The sequence below is a fragment of the Saccopteryx leptura genome, chromosome 5 (genome assembly GCF_036850995.1).
Source record: "Saccopteryx leptura isolate mSacLep1 chromosome 5, mSacLep1_pri_phased_curated, whole genome shotgun sequence".
Taxonomy (NCBI): domain Eukaryota; kingdom Metazoa; phylum Chordata; class Mammalia; order Chiroptera; family Emballonuridae; genus Saccopteryx; species Saccopteryx leptura.
Genome location: NC_089507.1, coordinates 216,524,243 through 216,539,780, shown reverse-complemented (window position 1 = coordinate 216,539,780; position 15,538 = coordinate 216,524,243). Strand labels below are relative to the sequence as shown.

Sequence of the window (15,538 nt, the reverse complement as noted above, 5' to 3'; positions counted from 1 at the left end):
GCACGTGGAGTGGGATGTGTAACGGGTGTGTGTGTGTGTGTGTGTGTGGAGGGTGTGCGCAGGGAGGGCCCGTGTGCTGCGGGAGAGGTGCACACGTGAGTGTGGGTGTGAGGGGGTGTGTGCTGACACAGCGTTGGGGAGCAGGGATGCAGCCTGCGTGGGGCCCACCGTCTGTGTGCGCCCTGTGTGTCCTCGTGTCCCCTGTGAACATGCCAGGCACGCCCGAGTCTCCACGCACAGGGTGCAGAGAAGGAGGAGGGCGGGAGAGATGCTTCCCGTGAGCCTCTCGGCAGCTTCTGGTGGGCAAGGCCCTGCGTGGCACCTGACACGGGTCCCGCCCTTGAGAGGAGGCCCAGACCTTCCCGGGCACCAGCTTTACCAGGTGTGGCCGCAGGGCCCGGCACTGAAGAGGCCAGCCTGGAGTGGCCCTGCTGGGGCTCACGACGCCGGGCGGGGGGACAGATGGTGCCTGGGCTGACTCACGGGGTGGGGGTGGGGGTGGGGGTGCTGCACGGGCGGACGGCGGTGTGAACTCTGCGGTTCCCGCGGGAACTCAGGATACGAAGCAGGTGTGCCCGGGCTCCCACAGCCACAGCGAGGCATTGATTTTTCCCTGGCGTCAGACAGACTCATTCACGTCCTCTCAAAGCTCACGCCACAGGACGCAGCTGGGTAAGACGGGTCCCTGCCCTTGTAGGGTGGAGTCCCGGGCAACGGCAAGAACCACGGGCAGGGTGAGGAGTGAGCAAGAAGAGGCTTGGGGATGGGTCTTGGAAGAGGGGTGGTATCTGGAGAGACTTCCTGGAGGCGGCGGCCCCTGAGCTAGGTCTGAAAGGCTGACAGAGGCTAGGGAGAATGAAGGCATTCCAGAAGGGGGGCACCACACGGGCAAAGGCGAAGAGGGGAGATGAGGACCCTGGACAATCCAGGGGCCAGGCAGAGTCCTTGGGACAATAAGCTTGTTGGCGGGGAACAAGCTGGCATAGGGCCAGCCTGGGACGGGGCTAAGCTGACACCCCACAGGGTGGCTTCAGCTGCCATCTGAACAACAGGCTGTCGCTGGGAGCGGGCTGCAGCTTGTGACCTGCACCGGAGCCAGTAAAGATGGGGGACACACACGGCCTTGTCAATGAGCTGGGGCGGGCCCAGCAGGCTCAGGGTCCCCCCGCCTCCACCCCCACTCCAGGCAGCTCAGGGAACTGGGCGCCATGCCATGCCCTTGCGGAGAAGAGGGTAGAGCCTGGCAGGCCCTCCACGCAACAGGTCAACGCTTACGGGGCCAACGCAACCTAACGCCCGGGCCGAGTATGTCTCGTTTCTAGCGGGGTGACTCAGCAATGTCACTTTTCTCTAAGCCCCCACCCCTTTCTCACCTGTGGAGACATGAACACCACCATTTGTCTCCCCAAGGTTAGGCGGCGGTCAGTGGTCAGAGGGTAGAGGGGCAGGACAGAGAACTGGCCACTTCCTCAGCGCTCCCCCGCCCCGTCCTGCACGCCCCGTCTAAGAGCAGAGCCTGCCAGCTCAGCTTCCAAGATTCAGTCAGACTCTGGCCCCTTCTTACCACCTCTCCCGCCCCACCATCCCGCACCTGCATCCTTATTTCAGCTTCTGAACTGGGCTCCCGCCTCTACATCACCTCCCTCCGACACACACCCTCCCCGTGCTCAACACCCTCCTGCAGGCCCCCCTGCACCCACAGTGAGACCCAGAATCCTTCTGGCGGCACCCAGGACCCGACAGCCTTGGTTCTCAGCCATGCCACATTCTCCACTCACCACAGGGCCTTTGCACTTGCCATTGCCTCTGCCTGGCACTCTCCTCCCCTATATGCCTACATGCCGGCGCCCTCACCTCCCTCAGGCCTACCCGAGAGGCCTTCCCTGGCCACCCTGTACGAGATACTGCCTCCTCAGTGCTCTCTGCTCTGCTTTGTTTTTCTCCTATCACCCAGCATATCTATCTGTTCATGTCTTCCGTGTCCAACTCCCTGTCCTAGACTTACCATAAGCCCTTGGAGAGGAAGGATTTAGCTTCATTCCCCACAGGACCCTCCAGGGTTGACACATACCAATGCCCGGCATCGGCCGAATGTATGTGTTGATTTGGATTCCAACTCGGCTATTTAAAAGACCTCAGGAAATGTCTTCACCCCTCTGGACCTCTGCTTTCTCAGCTGTGGAATGGGGATGGGGATGCCGATCGTGGGAGCAACTGCAGACACACCAGGGTTGTTTGAGGGCGAAATGAGGGTCCAGACCTCCGCGCCGGGCCCGGCGCGGAGGAAAGCTCTCGGTGCTGGGCAGCCGTGCCCACCTCCCGGGTATTTCAGGATGAGGAGGATGACACAAGTTCACAGCCTCAAGCGTGAGAAACTCAGGCTATTCACTCGGAGGCAAAGCCAGCTCCGCCCCAGCGTCCGCCCGAGGCCACTCGGAGCAGGACCCGAGCCTGTTGGCAAGGAGACCGGGAGTCAGGGAGGGCCAGGGCCCTGGCCAGTGCTTGCTGGGTTTCGACTAGGCCTGGAGGTGACAAAGAAAGGCCTGCGGTGTGGCCCTGTTTGCAAAGCAGGAAGGAACAACGACCGAATGCGTGTGCTGTCAAAACGCCCTCTGTGTCCGCCAGGCCAGGGGAGACCAGCTGAGCCTGGGACAGCATGTGGGAACAGTAACGCCCACCATTCACTCACACAGTCACTCAACAACCCAAGGCCCTTCCTCCCACCTCCCCATTCTGTAGAGGGAGAAACTGAGGCCTGGAGAAGCTGAGACCTCTTCCCCCCGACCCCCGGTGTCCTGCCAACCTCCAGGCCCGACTGCTCCTCTGAGAGAGGCCGTGGAGCCGCCCGGCCATGCTCTGGTGGTGGGTACAGGCTGTGGACGAGGCCAGAGAGTGGGGAAGCCCTTGTTTAACTGTCACGACTGCCTGGTCACCATCCCCTTCCTCCAGGCGAGGACGCTGACACCTTGAGAGACAGGGGAGGTGCAGAGGCAGGAGGACTCAGACACAGACGTCTCCCTCAGCCATCGCCATCGAAGCTCCTGTGTTCCGCTCGCTTCTCCCTCAGCCATTGCCATCGAAGCTCATGGGTAACGGTCACTCCTCCCTCAGCCATTGCCATCGAAGCTCCTGTGTTCCACTCGCTTCTCCCTCAGCCATTGCCATCGAAGCTCCTGTGTTACGGTCGCTCCTCCCTCAGCCATCGCCATCGAAGCTCCTGTGTTATGGTGGCTTCTCCCTCAGCCATCGCCATCGAAGCTCCTGTGTTCTGCTCGCTTCTCCTGGCGACAGGGTCCCCTCCATCTTGGGCTTCCAGATTCCCCGGCTGCCAAGGACACGCACACACTTTCCCAGCCGAGATAAAGGCCCCCTTAAAAGCGACGCACATCTATTAACTGGCATTCGCCAAGGTTTTTCAGCACACTGCTGCCTACAGCAGACAAGTCTCGGACGAGGTGTGTTTTCTTCCCCCCTCGAGCTGACACTATTTGCTGATGCCTTTTATAGACCTTTTTGCAGCTCGAGAAAGCACTTTCCAAGGCTTTTAATTCCCTTAACCCTCGACAGTCCCTGTGCGAGAGGAGAGAGGGGGGTGATGTTTCCATTTCACAGAGGGGGAAACTGAGGCTCAGAGCAAACAAGACACTTGCCCCAGAGCGCACCGCCGGGAAGCAGCACATCAGGCACGTGACCCAAAGCGCGTGTCCATTTCACCGCCTGGCCCCGTTAGAGAGGGGTTTGGGGGTGTCATCAAGACGGACAGATGGGTATCCGGGCTGCAGCGTGAGGGTCGGAAGGGGACCTGCAGGACAGCAGCCAGGCTGAGCCTCTGCTCCGCGGAAGGGGAAACTGAGGCCCAGAGGGGCAGCATAGTAAGCTCCAGGTCTCCTGGATGGTTTGGGATAAGAACAGAGGGGCCCCCACCTGCTCTCGCAAGGCCTCAAACCATGAAATAACGACCACACAACAGCAAGAGTAACAGCAATAACGGCTAACAAGCATCGAACGCCAACATTACTGGCAGCGTGACAGGCCTCCTCACACCTCCCCACGCCTCCCCACACCTCCCCAGGGACCCAGCAAGACGGGGCCAGGACTACGCCCACTTCACAGAGGACAAGACGGAGGCTCAGACGGGTTCGGACACTTTGGCGAAGGTCACGACCTGGCTCCACCTGCCTCTTCCCCGCCACGGCCCCCTGGCCCTGAGCGAGCGAGCCCCGAGCGAGTGAGCGCGCCCTCCAAACCAGGCCCTGGCTCGGAGACCGCGGCGCTGACTGCGCCCCATGTCACGGCGTGCCTGGTCGCTTCGTCACGGTGTCCACACCGGGGCGAGCTGTCTTTAAAATTCCGTGTCGCCAGAATTTTAAGGACACATCCTGGGATGGCTTGGCCAGCTCTCTCTGCCCAGGCTGACACTGATATTTTTGTACTTCCTGGTATTTTAGGGTTTCTTGTGTCAGCACAAATGGGCCAGGGATTTGCGGTGTGCTCATGGCCTCGGCCGCAGAGGGACTAGCTAGTCGTTAGGGCACGACTCTGAACTGCTTTGAAGCAGGGTAACTGCCCATGTGACCCTGTGGCGGAGATCTCAGTACCTCACCCATTGCCTTCATTCAACCGACACGGTGTTAACTGACCCACTGTTTCCACTGGGTGCTAAGGTCCCAGGAGGCCTCGCAGTGACTAAGACAGACACAGTCCCTTCTCTCCTGCAGCTGGGATCCTGTGGGGGGAGACAGGGCTGAGGTAATCAACAAATACAGAAACGGCCGGGTCTGCTAGGAAAAGAACATCGTAGCCTGACCTGTGGTGGCGCAGTGGATAAAGCATCGACCTGGAAATGCTGAGGTCGCCGGTTCGAAACCCTGGGCTTGCCTGGTCAAGGCACATATGGGAGTTGATGCTTCCAGCTCCTCCCCCCTTCTCTCTCTCTGTCTCTCTCTCCTCTGTCTCTCTCCTCTCTAAAAATGAATAAATAAAATAAAATTTAAAAAAAAAAAAAAAAGGAAAAGAACATCGTAGGCGTCATGAGCGTGGATGAGGGGGGGACCTCTTTGAGGTTGGAGTGGTTAGGAAAAGCACTCTCTGACGAGGCGAGACCGCAACTGGAGCCCGGAGAACGCAAAGGCCGCCGAAGGTGTTCCATAGGAGGGAACAGCTGCTCGTGCAAAGGCCCTGAGGCAGGAAGGAAGTTGGTGCATACGAAGACCGGAAAGGAGGCTGCTGTGGCGGTAACCCACGGGGAGGAAGGGGAATCGGGTACGAGATGAGTCTGGAGAGACAAGTGCCGTCCAGGAAATGTCGGGCCTCGTGCGTAAGGAGTTTGATTTCACTCTAAGGGCAGTGGGAACCACTGGAAAGTTTGGAGCAGGAACAAAGAGGATTTGATTCACTCCATTCCTAGGGGTGAGGGGCCTTGAAGGGGCCGGAGTGGAAGCTGGAAAGCAGTGATGAGCTTGCTGCCGTCTGTCGGGGTCTGGGCTCGAATCCTAGCTCTGTATTTACAAGCTGTGTGACCTTGGGCAAGTCACTTCACCTCTCTGAGTCTCAGTTGCTGCATCTGTGCAATGGGTATAACACTAGTTCCCGTCTCCCAGCGCCGCGGTGAAGATTAAATGAGGTCATCTACAGAGTAAGGATCCTATCACGTGGCTGTCAGGTACTCCATGAACCAGACTCTACTTGGTCCGGCCTTGACCTCTCTTAACTCCCCTACCCCGTCTCCCTTCACTCCAGCCTCATGGCCACCTTTCTAGCCCTGGAACATAGCAAGCTCGTTCCAGCCTCAGGACCTTTGCACTTGCTATTCCTTCAGTGTGGCGTGCTCTTCTCCTGATATCCCCCTGGCTGCTCCCTCTGACTACTTCAGGCCTCTGCCCCTCAGAGGGGCCCTGCCTCTGTGCCCACCCCACCCTCTACCCCCTTCCTCCTGCTTTAGTTGCCTCCATGGCCCTTGTCTCCACCTGATGCAGTGTTTACTTGGGTCTGTTTTTATTTCCTCATGAGAATGTCAGCTCCATGAGAGCGGGCGGTTTTGTCTGTCTGGTCCACGGTTGTATTCCCAGCACTTAGAGCCATCTGAGAACATAGTAGCTGCTCAGGAAAAAAAACTTTTTTTGCTGAATGAATATTTCTAATGAACATAATCATAGTAAGGACAGCCAACTGGGTACGAGTCAACTTGGAGCCGGTTTTAACTCTCCCTGGCTTTGTGGCCTTGGGGAGCCTCGGGGCCCTTAGGGGGTGAAGGACTCCATGCTTTCTGGCTCACTGTGAGTAGCCCCTCAATGTATTGATGGGTGAAATGATCCCCCATCTCTAGCCTTTGCTTTATAATATCTCCCCTGAGCCCCAAGGGGAGAAACAAGAATGGCAGATTGGCGGTCAAGCTGGGGTTCCCTATTAGACCAATAGTTTTCAACCTTTTCACACTTGGGGAAAACAGGAGGATGATTTTGGGGACCGCTACGGCAAAAAAATCACCCCGAGCGTCAGCAAATAACAACTTAGACCACCGAGTCCATAATCTTCGTACAACGGCGGGGTGGCTGACCCTTTTGCAGAACCACACGCAATTTCTGGCGGCGATTGGAAAACACTGCCCTATACCATCCCTCCTCGTTTTGCGTCTATTTGCCATTTTCCCAAATATTAAAAAAAAAAAAAAAAGAGGAGGAAGAGAAAATGCAAATTCAAGGCTCAGCTCGTGCTACCACAAGCTTCCACTTCTGGAGGAGATGTGCCCTTGAAGAATGGGGTGCACCTGAGAGTCCCTGGCATCGGCACCCCCACCCCCTCTCCCCGGCCATCCCACGGGCTGGAAGTTCATTGCTCACTCCCCGCATCCAGCTTCTGTCCGCGCACGCATGTCCTGAGCCTGATCGGCCACCTGATCTCCTTCAGCTCCCGACGCTAATCTGCAGCCAATCTAACACCCTGCGCCCCCAAATGGCTGTGCCGGGAAACCTCACAGACACAAAGATCCCATTCTGCATCCTTTCCCACTTCCACCTTCGCTGTTTTGCATCTCCGCCGGGCTGGAGGCCCAGCGGGGCACCTGGCAGGGACAGTTCATCTTTGCAGATGGCTCCTGGGCTCTGGGCTCAGGGCTTCCACAGAAAACCGGCCTGGGGAACACCCAAGCGGACAGGAAAGTCGTTTCAGCTGTGCAAATAGATGCTTCCTTCTCCAGGATGGGACGGAAAACGCATGTTCTTGGGAACAGCTGTCTGCCGCCCTGGGAGAGGAGACACTGATGGATGTTCGAAGGAAAGGCATGCCAAGAAAGCAAGAGGCTGGCAAGAGGCTGGCACCCCTACTGGGCCTCAGGTCCCCTACCTGTCAAACAGGTTTGTTTACATGATGTCCAGTTTCATGGCATGGGGCCCGGCTGCTCTAGAGCATCAACCCCCAGCTCTGCCACTCACTGTGTGGCCTTGGGCAAGTTGCCGCACCTCTCTGAGCCTCGTTTCCTCATTGGTCAAATGCAGCTGATGGTCGCTGCACACACTCCCTAAGGTTGCTGTACCGTACCCCTGGGGTTCTACGCACCAAGGCTGGAGCCCAGGAAGTGGCCAGGAAAGACAGCTCCCATGATCACTATAGTCTTTTTCCCCACGGAATACGGGATCCGGTCAGATTTCTAGTCTTAACGGTGGACACTTCCAGCACACACACCCCCCCCCAGTGTTAAAAAAGCCTTGGCCCGAACAACAAGGGAGAGCTTGGCGTGGCGTCCCACCCGCTCCTGGCCAGGGGTCTGCTGAGGGAGCCCACCCGTCCCTTCCTTTCTCGGGCCGGCCCAGCCACAGGGTTCTGACTACCCCAAGTTCTGGAGGAGAAGAGGTTGACGGCGCTCTCAGGCCCCCTCCGGCTTTCCAGGTCTGGGAACCCACAATTCCAGACCCGTGGATAAGGGACGGAGACACCTAGAGGCAAGCTGTGTCCTCAGCGTTCAGTCAATTAAATCACAGCTTGGGCTTCTGCTCAACGTGTCCACCCCCCGCCGGCATGAAAGCAACAAGGGAACCCCCCGCCCCGGGGCTGCAGACGCCCCCTCCCTCGTCGGCTCCGTTGTTCTGTGAGTACCCACTCTGTAAACGGAGCTGTGTGCGGGGTGCTTCACAAGAGCGTGACCCGCTTGTACGGAGGAGGAGATCCAAGTCGAGCCAGGACGATGATTACAGCGCCGGCCAATACGTGCTGAGCACTTACGACGTGCCGGGCATGGCGGCGAGCATCACGCACACAGTGAGTGCATGGGCTCAGCCCTGGAAACGGAGTCGTCGATGTCCTTTCCGTTCCCCAGAGGAGGAGACCCAGAGGCTTCGAGTTGGGTTAAGTTATCCGAGCGGAGAGAGCTTGGCTGGATTCGCCCCCCAGGGGTGTCTGATCCCAAGCCTGTGTGTGACTCAGCACCAGGCTGGCCTGTGTTTTTCTACCATCAGGAGGCTGAATGGTCCACCGAAGGCCGATGCTGGGGTTCGATAGGCACCGGCACGATGGATGGTCCACGCGAGGAGACAGCAGCAGCGTCCGCAGCCCCAGGCGGGCGGAGATCAACGGCCGGCCGGCCGGGAGAGGGTTCAGAGGAGGAGGCGATCCCGTGCCAGGCGGGAGAGCACAAACTGAAGGGTGCACGAGGGGACACGGAGACACAGAGATACCGGGAAGGGCACTTCTCACGGCAGGAACAGCAGCAGCGAAGGCACACCTCGGACAGAGTTTCCGCTAAGGGCGTGGATTTGTACAAACGCGTTCACCGAAGTGGGCTCGGCCCCGCCAGCGGGCGTGACGCAAAAGCAAACGCCTCTGGCTCTTGCTCGTAGGTCTGGAACCCAGAGGTAAGCAGGGTGTGAGCAGGGATTCTACAACGGCGAGACCTTGAGGTGGGGACCTCTCGAGGCCTTTGAGGTGCTCCTGTCGCCACCCGGAAAGCCCTGGCCCACAGAGAGGCAGCCCGGTCGCCCTGCAGCGCCTCCATAGGTCAGCTCTTTGGAACATACACGTGGCTGAGAAATAAGACCTGTTGTGAAAAAAAAAAAAAAGGGCCCTAATGCAAAAAAACAAAAAAATTATAAAGAAAATTGGGACCCACTCAACAGTTTTGAGCAGGGAAGTGACATGATTTGAGCTGTGTTGACAGGCCAGACATCTGAGCACATTTAAGGAGGGAGTGTGTGTGTGTGTGTGGGGGGAGCAGGGGGAACCTCCCATCAGTCCAAGACCACAAATAAAAAAATAACCTGTCACACGGAGCCATTGGAAGCAGCGAGCGAGTGTGGGATCCGCACACTTTTAGACTGCCTTCCTCTCGCACACCCCCTCTCCATCTGCCGCAAAGGGCACCAGCGCGCGAGGGAGGGGCGCGGAGGAATATTCCAGCTCTGGGGGCCTCCGGAGCGGAGCGCGGCAGCCCAGATGGGGGCCCCTCGGGCGGGAGTCACGTCGCTCCCGTGAGTCGTCCTGCGCGAGGGCCAAGGGGCTGTCAGCCCTGCCACCGTCTTCAAAGGAACGCTGTGACTCAGTTAAAAACTTCTGCCCCCAGAGGAACCCTTCCAGGACCTTCCATCCGAGCCTGGAAGGGGGCTCCCCTCCGCTCCCTCCAGCGCGGGCTAAGCAGCCCCAGTGACGTCCTCAGGAACCTCTTCTTTCCGTGGGGGGGGGGGGCACAGCCAGGAGGCGCCGGGATTCAAAACCCAGGCTCCCTACCTTGGATAAGTTGCTTCTCTGGGTTTTGGACTCTATTTTCCTCATCTGCCTAATGGGGCGTCTTTGTTGGTTTGCTGATGGGTGAGATGAACGCCCACTGGCCGTTGGTCAGGGTCTGGAGCACGGCTCCTATGCAAAGTCTCCTGGCTGCTCTTGGCGTGTGGTTCATGCACATCAGGACTTCAGGCCCAGGCCGGGCGAGGAGTGAATCACTCCCTGAGTCTCCCCCCACAGGGGTGGGTACAGGAAGAACGAACGGGCAGAAGTCACCCAACGAACACGAACACGTGACTCTGAGGACCTTCCAATAGCCAGAGCCCAGCGGGAGTGACAGCCCCCCACCCTTCTCTTCTGGTGAAAGAGGAAGCGAGAAGAACCTCACCACTTAGGAAAGTACAGAGGGGCCAGCAGCATGTGACCTCTCTACCGAAAGGCTGGAACTTCACCGGGGAGCCCCAGGTTTCCCCCCAAAGCCTGAACCCCAAGTTGGCCTCTCCAGGCCGGAGAGGGGAGAGAGGTGAATGGGAGGGGGCTCATAGGAGGTCAGCCCCGTAGGCGATGTCCCAAGACCTAGGTGGGGCCGAGGCAGGGGCCAGCAGAGTCACGTGCTGCTGCTGCTGCTGCTGCTGCTACAGAACCAGGCTGTGCAGGTGGCCCGTCCTCTGCCCCTCGTCCTTTTCTCAGTTTCACCCTCTCCGTCGGCGAAGTCGTTTTTAAGAAACAAGCCTCACCCTGGCTTCAGGCACCCGGGTCGATGACTTCACCGGCACCTTTTTTAGAATTTCCCTTTGGCGGCGCTGGGGCTGAAAGCCTGTCTTGAGAAACTTCTTCCCTGGCCTCCTCCGAACAAGATCATTGTCGTGACCAGCCAGCCCCCTCTTCAAGAGGGTACGGTCATGTGAAGCCACCGCGATCACGTGACACCTTCCAGGCTGTCTCGGTTTTTGCCGGAGACGCGAGTCATCATTCAATCCAGACCCGCCTTCCTTAAACCTGACATATTTGAGTGTCTCACTCAAACAAATCCATTTTCTCAGGAAACGGAACGACTGCCTCCCGCCACCTTCCTGCCCTTCTGTCCCGCCGCTGCTCCGCTCTGGCGTGCTCAGACCGACGGAGGGACGGGCCTGAAGCCCCCTCCTGCAGCCAAACCTGGCGAAGCCCAGTCCAGGACCCCCCGAGCGTGAGCGTGACCAGGAACCTAAGAGTGACCGACAGAGCAGAAGAGTGAAGGATGCTGGGAGGCCTGGGCGATGATAGTGACACCCCACCACCACCACCACCACCGCCACCGCCGCCCTCAGCCTAGGAACTGATTCTCGCCTCCTAAGATTTATTTATTTCAAAGTTAATCTCGGCCCCTGTGCTGCTCCCACTTTTTCAGGCTATTGATGCTGAATGGATTGGAACGGAAGTTTTATGGTCTAATCTTTACCATTTTATAGATTGTTTTTATAGACAAAAAGGGAAGAGATTCTCTCCCAAGAAGGGTGGTGGTGATCCCAACCAAGCCAGAGAGCCCTGGGAGAGGCGGGCGGGTGGGCAGTCCATCCGGACGGACGGTTGTTAGCCGGTGTGACCGCGCATTTGCCGGAAACCGAACCGCACGGGGTCCCGGTTGGAGAAGCGTCTGGGACAGACATTGAGGAACTTGGACCCAGTTCCCTGCTGTAGGAAAAATCAAGCATTTGTGAGAACGCTCGCTCGTGCGTTTCCAGGCCAGGAAGGATGGCAGGGGCAGGGGCTGGGACTATGCAGGATGTGCATGGCCGGCTCAGGCAGGAAAGAGCAGATCCGAGATGCCAGTCAGCAGAGAGAGGTGAAGTCTGTCTACCTGCTTCCTTCCGCCCAGCAGGGCCGCAACTTGAACCGAAGGACCCCGGGAGTGGGGAGGGCATGCCCGAGGACGTGGACCCCCCCCCCCTGTTCAGGGGAAAGTGCGGGGCAGAGAGAAGCAGCTGTTTGCCCCCACTTCTCCCTCCACCCACTCTGCCAGTTCTCCCTTTCTCGCGGCTTTCAGACGGTTACCAGTCTCTAGGCAAATGCAGCAGGGGGAGGTAGATACTGAGCTCATCTCTGCCTCTTTCCTCAAGGGAGGGAGGGTGCAGAGACCCCTCTGGCTGACAACACGGCTTCAAGAAGCCAAAAACCGAGACCCTCATTTCTTCCCCCCACCCCCACCCACTCTTTAATGCCATTTCTCTGTCCCCTACTCCCTCTCAGGAGACCGTGGCTTTTTGGGTTTTGTTTTTTTAGGTTTTTTTTTTTTTTTTTTTTTGCAAAACCGCTTTAAGAAGCAGGACTCCTGAACGGTGACCTCACCCCTTGGCGAACACATGCTAGTCTTCAGAGCCAGCCTGCTGGAGACAGCCAGGTGTTTGATGTAGGCCAACAAAAAGACCTGTTCAGAGCCACAGGTAATAGCCCCACAGAGCCCCTGAACTGCAGGGAGCTGCCTGGCAGCCCTGGGAAGGCAGGAGGATGGGGGCGGGGGGGGGGGCAGCAAGGAGAATGGCCAGCCAGAGGCTTTGGCAACCACAGGGACAATCCACGGTGTTTCCATATCAGGATCTGTTGATCGCAGCAGCTCACCCCAGGGTTACAACGGCCTCCCTTCTCCTCTCTCCCCATACAGACACGACCAGGGTTTTACTCTGCGCACCACAGGGAATGCTCACTCTTCCCTCATTGCAACAGCCTGTTTCTCTGTTCCATCCCAGGCAGAACCTGGAAGACCTCTGCCCCCACCCACTCCTCTCGGACCCCGAAATCCGACCCGTGGAAAGCATCAATCAGTGCAGGAAGAGAGCTTCCAGAGAAGTCAGGGTGCCTTGCTCTGAGAGCCACTGCCGGCCTGCCTCCCCCTGGGGACTGGGCAAGGGCCAGGGGCACCACTCATCCGGGGAGGTCCCAGTGCCCGGCACAGGGGCACACAGTGAAGAGTGGGGAGGGACTGGGTTCCATCCTTGCCTGTGTGACCTTGGGCAAGTAGCTGGCCCTCTCTTGGCCTCAGTTTTGGAATCTGTAACCCTGGTTACCAGGCGTCTCTACCCCTATGCCTGCTGACAGCCCAGTGGCTCCCAGGGGCGGTCTGAGAGGCCTGAGCCCGCAGTTTCGAGAACGGCAGCGGTGGCGGGGGTGCTTACCTGCCCAGGTACAGAACGCAGCGATCAGCAGGCAGAGCAGCGGCCCGAGGCGGCCGGGGGCCGGGCCGGCGGGCTCCATGGGCCGCGGCTGCGGAGCGAGGAGGGAGAGCGGCCGTGAGTGCGCGCTCGGGCGGGCGCGGGCTGGAGCGGGGAAATGACTAAGCCCCCCCTCCACCCCCCTCCCCGCCCTCCCCTCCCGGCCGGGCTCCCCCTCTTTCCCTGAACGGGCGCCTGGAGCTGCTTAGGAGCCGCCGTCACCGCCGCGATTTTCGGAGCAGCCCCCCCCCCCCCAACCCAGGAGAGATCGAGAGACTGGCAGACCCCAAGCGCGCGAGAAAGGGAGCCCGGGGCGGCCAGAGAGAGGCGGCGGGAGAGGGAAGCAGACCCGGGGTAGCCAGGCAGAGAGCCAGAGACACAAGGAGGCGAGAGAGGGGGGAGAAAGCGAGGGGGGGGGGAGGGAGAGAGAGAGAGAGAGAGAGAGAGAGGGAGAGAGAGGAGTGCGCGAGGCGGCGCGCAGACCGAGACAGACAGCGCGGGAGAGAGGAGGACCGCGAGCCCGGGTCCAGGGCAGCCCCGCCGGCCACCCCCGCCGCCACCCACCTAACCCCGCCCGGGCTCCTCGCGGCGGCGCCCGCGGCTCGCCTCGCTCCGGGCCGCAGTCCTCACCGCGGCCCCCGCGCGCCCGGCCGCGGCCCCCTGCGTCCCCTCCCCGAGCCCCTCCGCTCTCCCGCCCGCGCGGGGGCTGCGGGGCCCCGCCACGCCGGCCCGCTCTCGGCGAGCGCCCGCCAGCCGCGCGCCCGGGGGAGGGGAGGAGCGGAGAGAGGGCGGGCTGGAGCCGGAGCGCGGCCGGGAGGCCAGCGTCGCCCCTCGCCCGCGCTGCGCCCCGGCGCCCACCCCCGCTCGCGCCCACCGCAGCCGCCCCGGGAGGCGGCCCCGCCAGCCCCCGCCGCCAGCGCACCCGGCTCGGGCTCCGGCTCCGGCTCGGGCTCCGGCTCCGGCTCCGGCTCGGGCTCCGGCTCCGGCTCGGGCTCGGGACTCGACCAGCCTCCGCCTCCAACAATGTGCCAGTTCAGAAGCCCGCGCGGCTGTCACCAGCCCCGAACCGCCCCCTCGCCTGCCCCCCTCCCACGGCCAGCCGGACTCGGACCTGCGTCGCCAGCGAAGGCTGGAAGGCTCTGCGAGCGCCGCCGGGGCTGCCCAGGGCCGGGCCCCCCGCTCCACTTTGCGCAAACTTGTTTTCCTAAGGTCAGCGCCGCGAGCTGGCTACATCGTCCTCTTAAGGTGGACTGGGGAAGTTGCGGCCGGCCTCCCCGGCCTCCTGACTCCGGCCGCGGTCAGTCCGCGCTTCCCTCTGACGACAGGCTGGAGGCGGCGAAGGACTCGGGGAGCGGAGGGGGTACGGGGGTGTCTGCCTTTGCCCCTCCCCAAGTGGCCCTGCCCCTTTGCCCCAAAGCGGAAGGCCCCTGTCCGGGGGGAGGGGGGCTGGGGCTAGAGGGGGACCCCCGATTCCTTCGGAGCTGGGCCTAGGTGCAGGAAAAGCAGGAAGTAAGTGAATGTCGGGGGGAAGGGGGAGAGGAAGGAGAGAGTGACGGTACAGAAATAGCGTGTGTGTAGGAAGGACTTCAGTGCCGCCTGGAAGAGAGGCGCAGGGTGGAGAGAGCAAGAAAGGGGGCTAGGGCCAGGAAACTGGAGAGGAAGGGTCCCCACCTCCCTGGGGACGGTGGGCTCTCTGCCAGGTGCCCCTCTCTTGTCAGGGGTGGCAGAGTCAGGGGGGTGGAGGGGAGAGGTGACTTGAAGTCCTGGGCTGCAGGGGAATAAATGCCAGGCAATGAGGACTATGACAGAGAGGGAGGGGAACAGAGGCCAGACGGCTGGAGTCCGAGAGGACAGAGCTCAGTATCTCTCTGTCTCCCCCACCCCTCCATCCTCCTCCTCTCCTTCTCACTCTATCGCTTCCCCTCTCCTTGGCGATAAGCAGTGTTCCCAGGAGAAGCCGGGTTAGTGATAAGGAGTTGCAGTGTTGGCCACCTGGCAAAGGTGGTTCCCGGACTGTGGGGAGGCAAAGAAGTCCAAGATGCTGGGCTAACAGGAGGGTCTGGGGCTCGGAAACAAGCCATAACCAGTTCTGCTCTGCGAGGCTGTTGAGTCAAGGCTGTGGATGAAGCAATCAGAGGGGGTTCTGGCCCCCAGAGAGGAAGCGGACTTGTCTCAGGCCACACAGCAAGGCCAGGGATAGAAACTGACATCTGAAGTTCTGAGTCCCAGGCGAAATAAAGACCTTTACAGAATGACACCCCACCCACCCACCCACTCCCATCCCAGCCTCCCTGTCAGACGCCTGGTTCCTGGTCTTGACCTAGAAGAGAGACAGGCAAGGGCTACAGCTGTGGAGAGCATAGACCAGACCCCTTGGGGCTCAAATCCTGCCAGCCACCTCTTAAGAGCCAGGTAGACGTGGGGAAATACCTTATCCTGTCTGTACTTCAACCTCCTCCTCTGAAAGGAGGCCACCTGGAGTATCAACCTGAACAGGCTGGTGTGAGGATCGGATGAATTAATATTTGTACAACACTTTAAAGAGTGCCTAGCGTGTCCCAAGTGCTCCATAGCATTTGATAAATAAGTCAAGTGTTTGACAACAGTCCTTGGGAGCCCATAGGGTTCTGGGCCGTATTTAA

The 15,538-nt window shown here is 59.9% G+C and overlaps 1 protein-coding gene across 4 annotated transcripts in view; it reads right to left on the bottom strand.

Moving 5' to 3' along the window:
• LOC136405169 (tyrosine-protein phosphatase non-receptor type substrate 1-like) overlaps nt 1–15,079 on the bottom strand; it is a 42,741-nt gene extending 27,662 nt beyond the window's left edge. The window contains exons 1-2 of one of the 4 annotated variants that reach the window (XM_066384262.1): nt 14,008–15,079; nt 12,861–12,948 (exon numbers count right to left, since the gene is read on the bottom strand). In XM_066384262.1, the coding sequence (XP_066240359.1) occupies nt 12,861–12,939 (79 nt within the window). In that variant the 5' untranslated portion in view covers nt 12,940–12,948; nt 14,008–15,079. Of the gene's footprint in view, nt 1–12,860; nt 12,949–13,460; nt 13,653–13,818; nt 13,982–14,007 lie in introns of those variants that run through there. The other 3 variants (XM_066384265.1, XM_066384263.1, XM_066384264.1) reach the window with 3 other exon arrangements.
• Between the last annotated feature and the right edge of the window lie 459 nt (nt 15,080–15,538).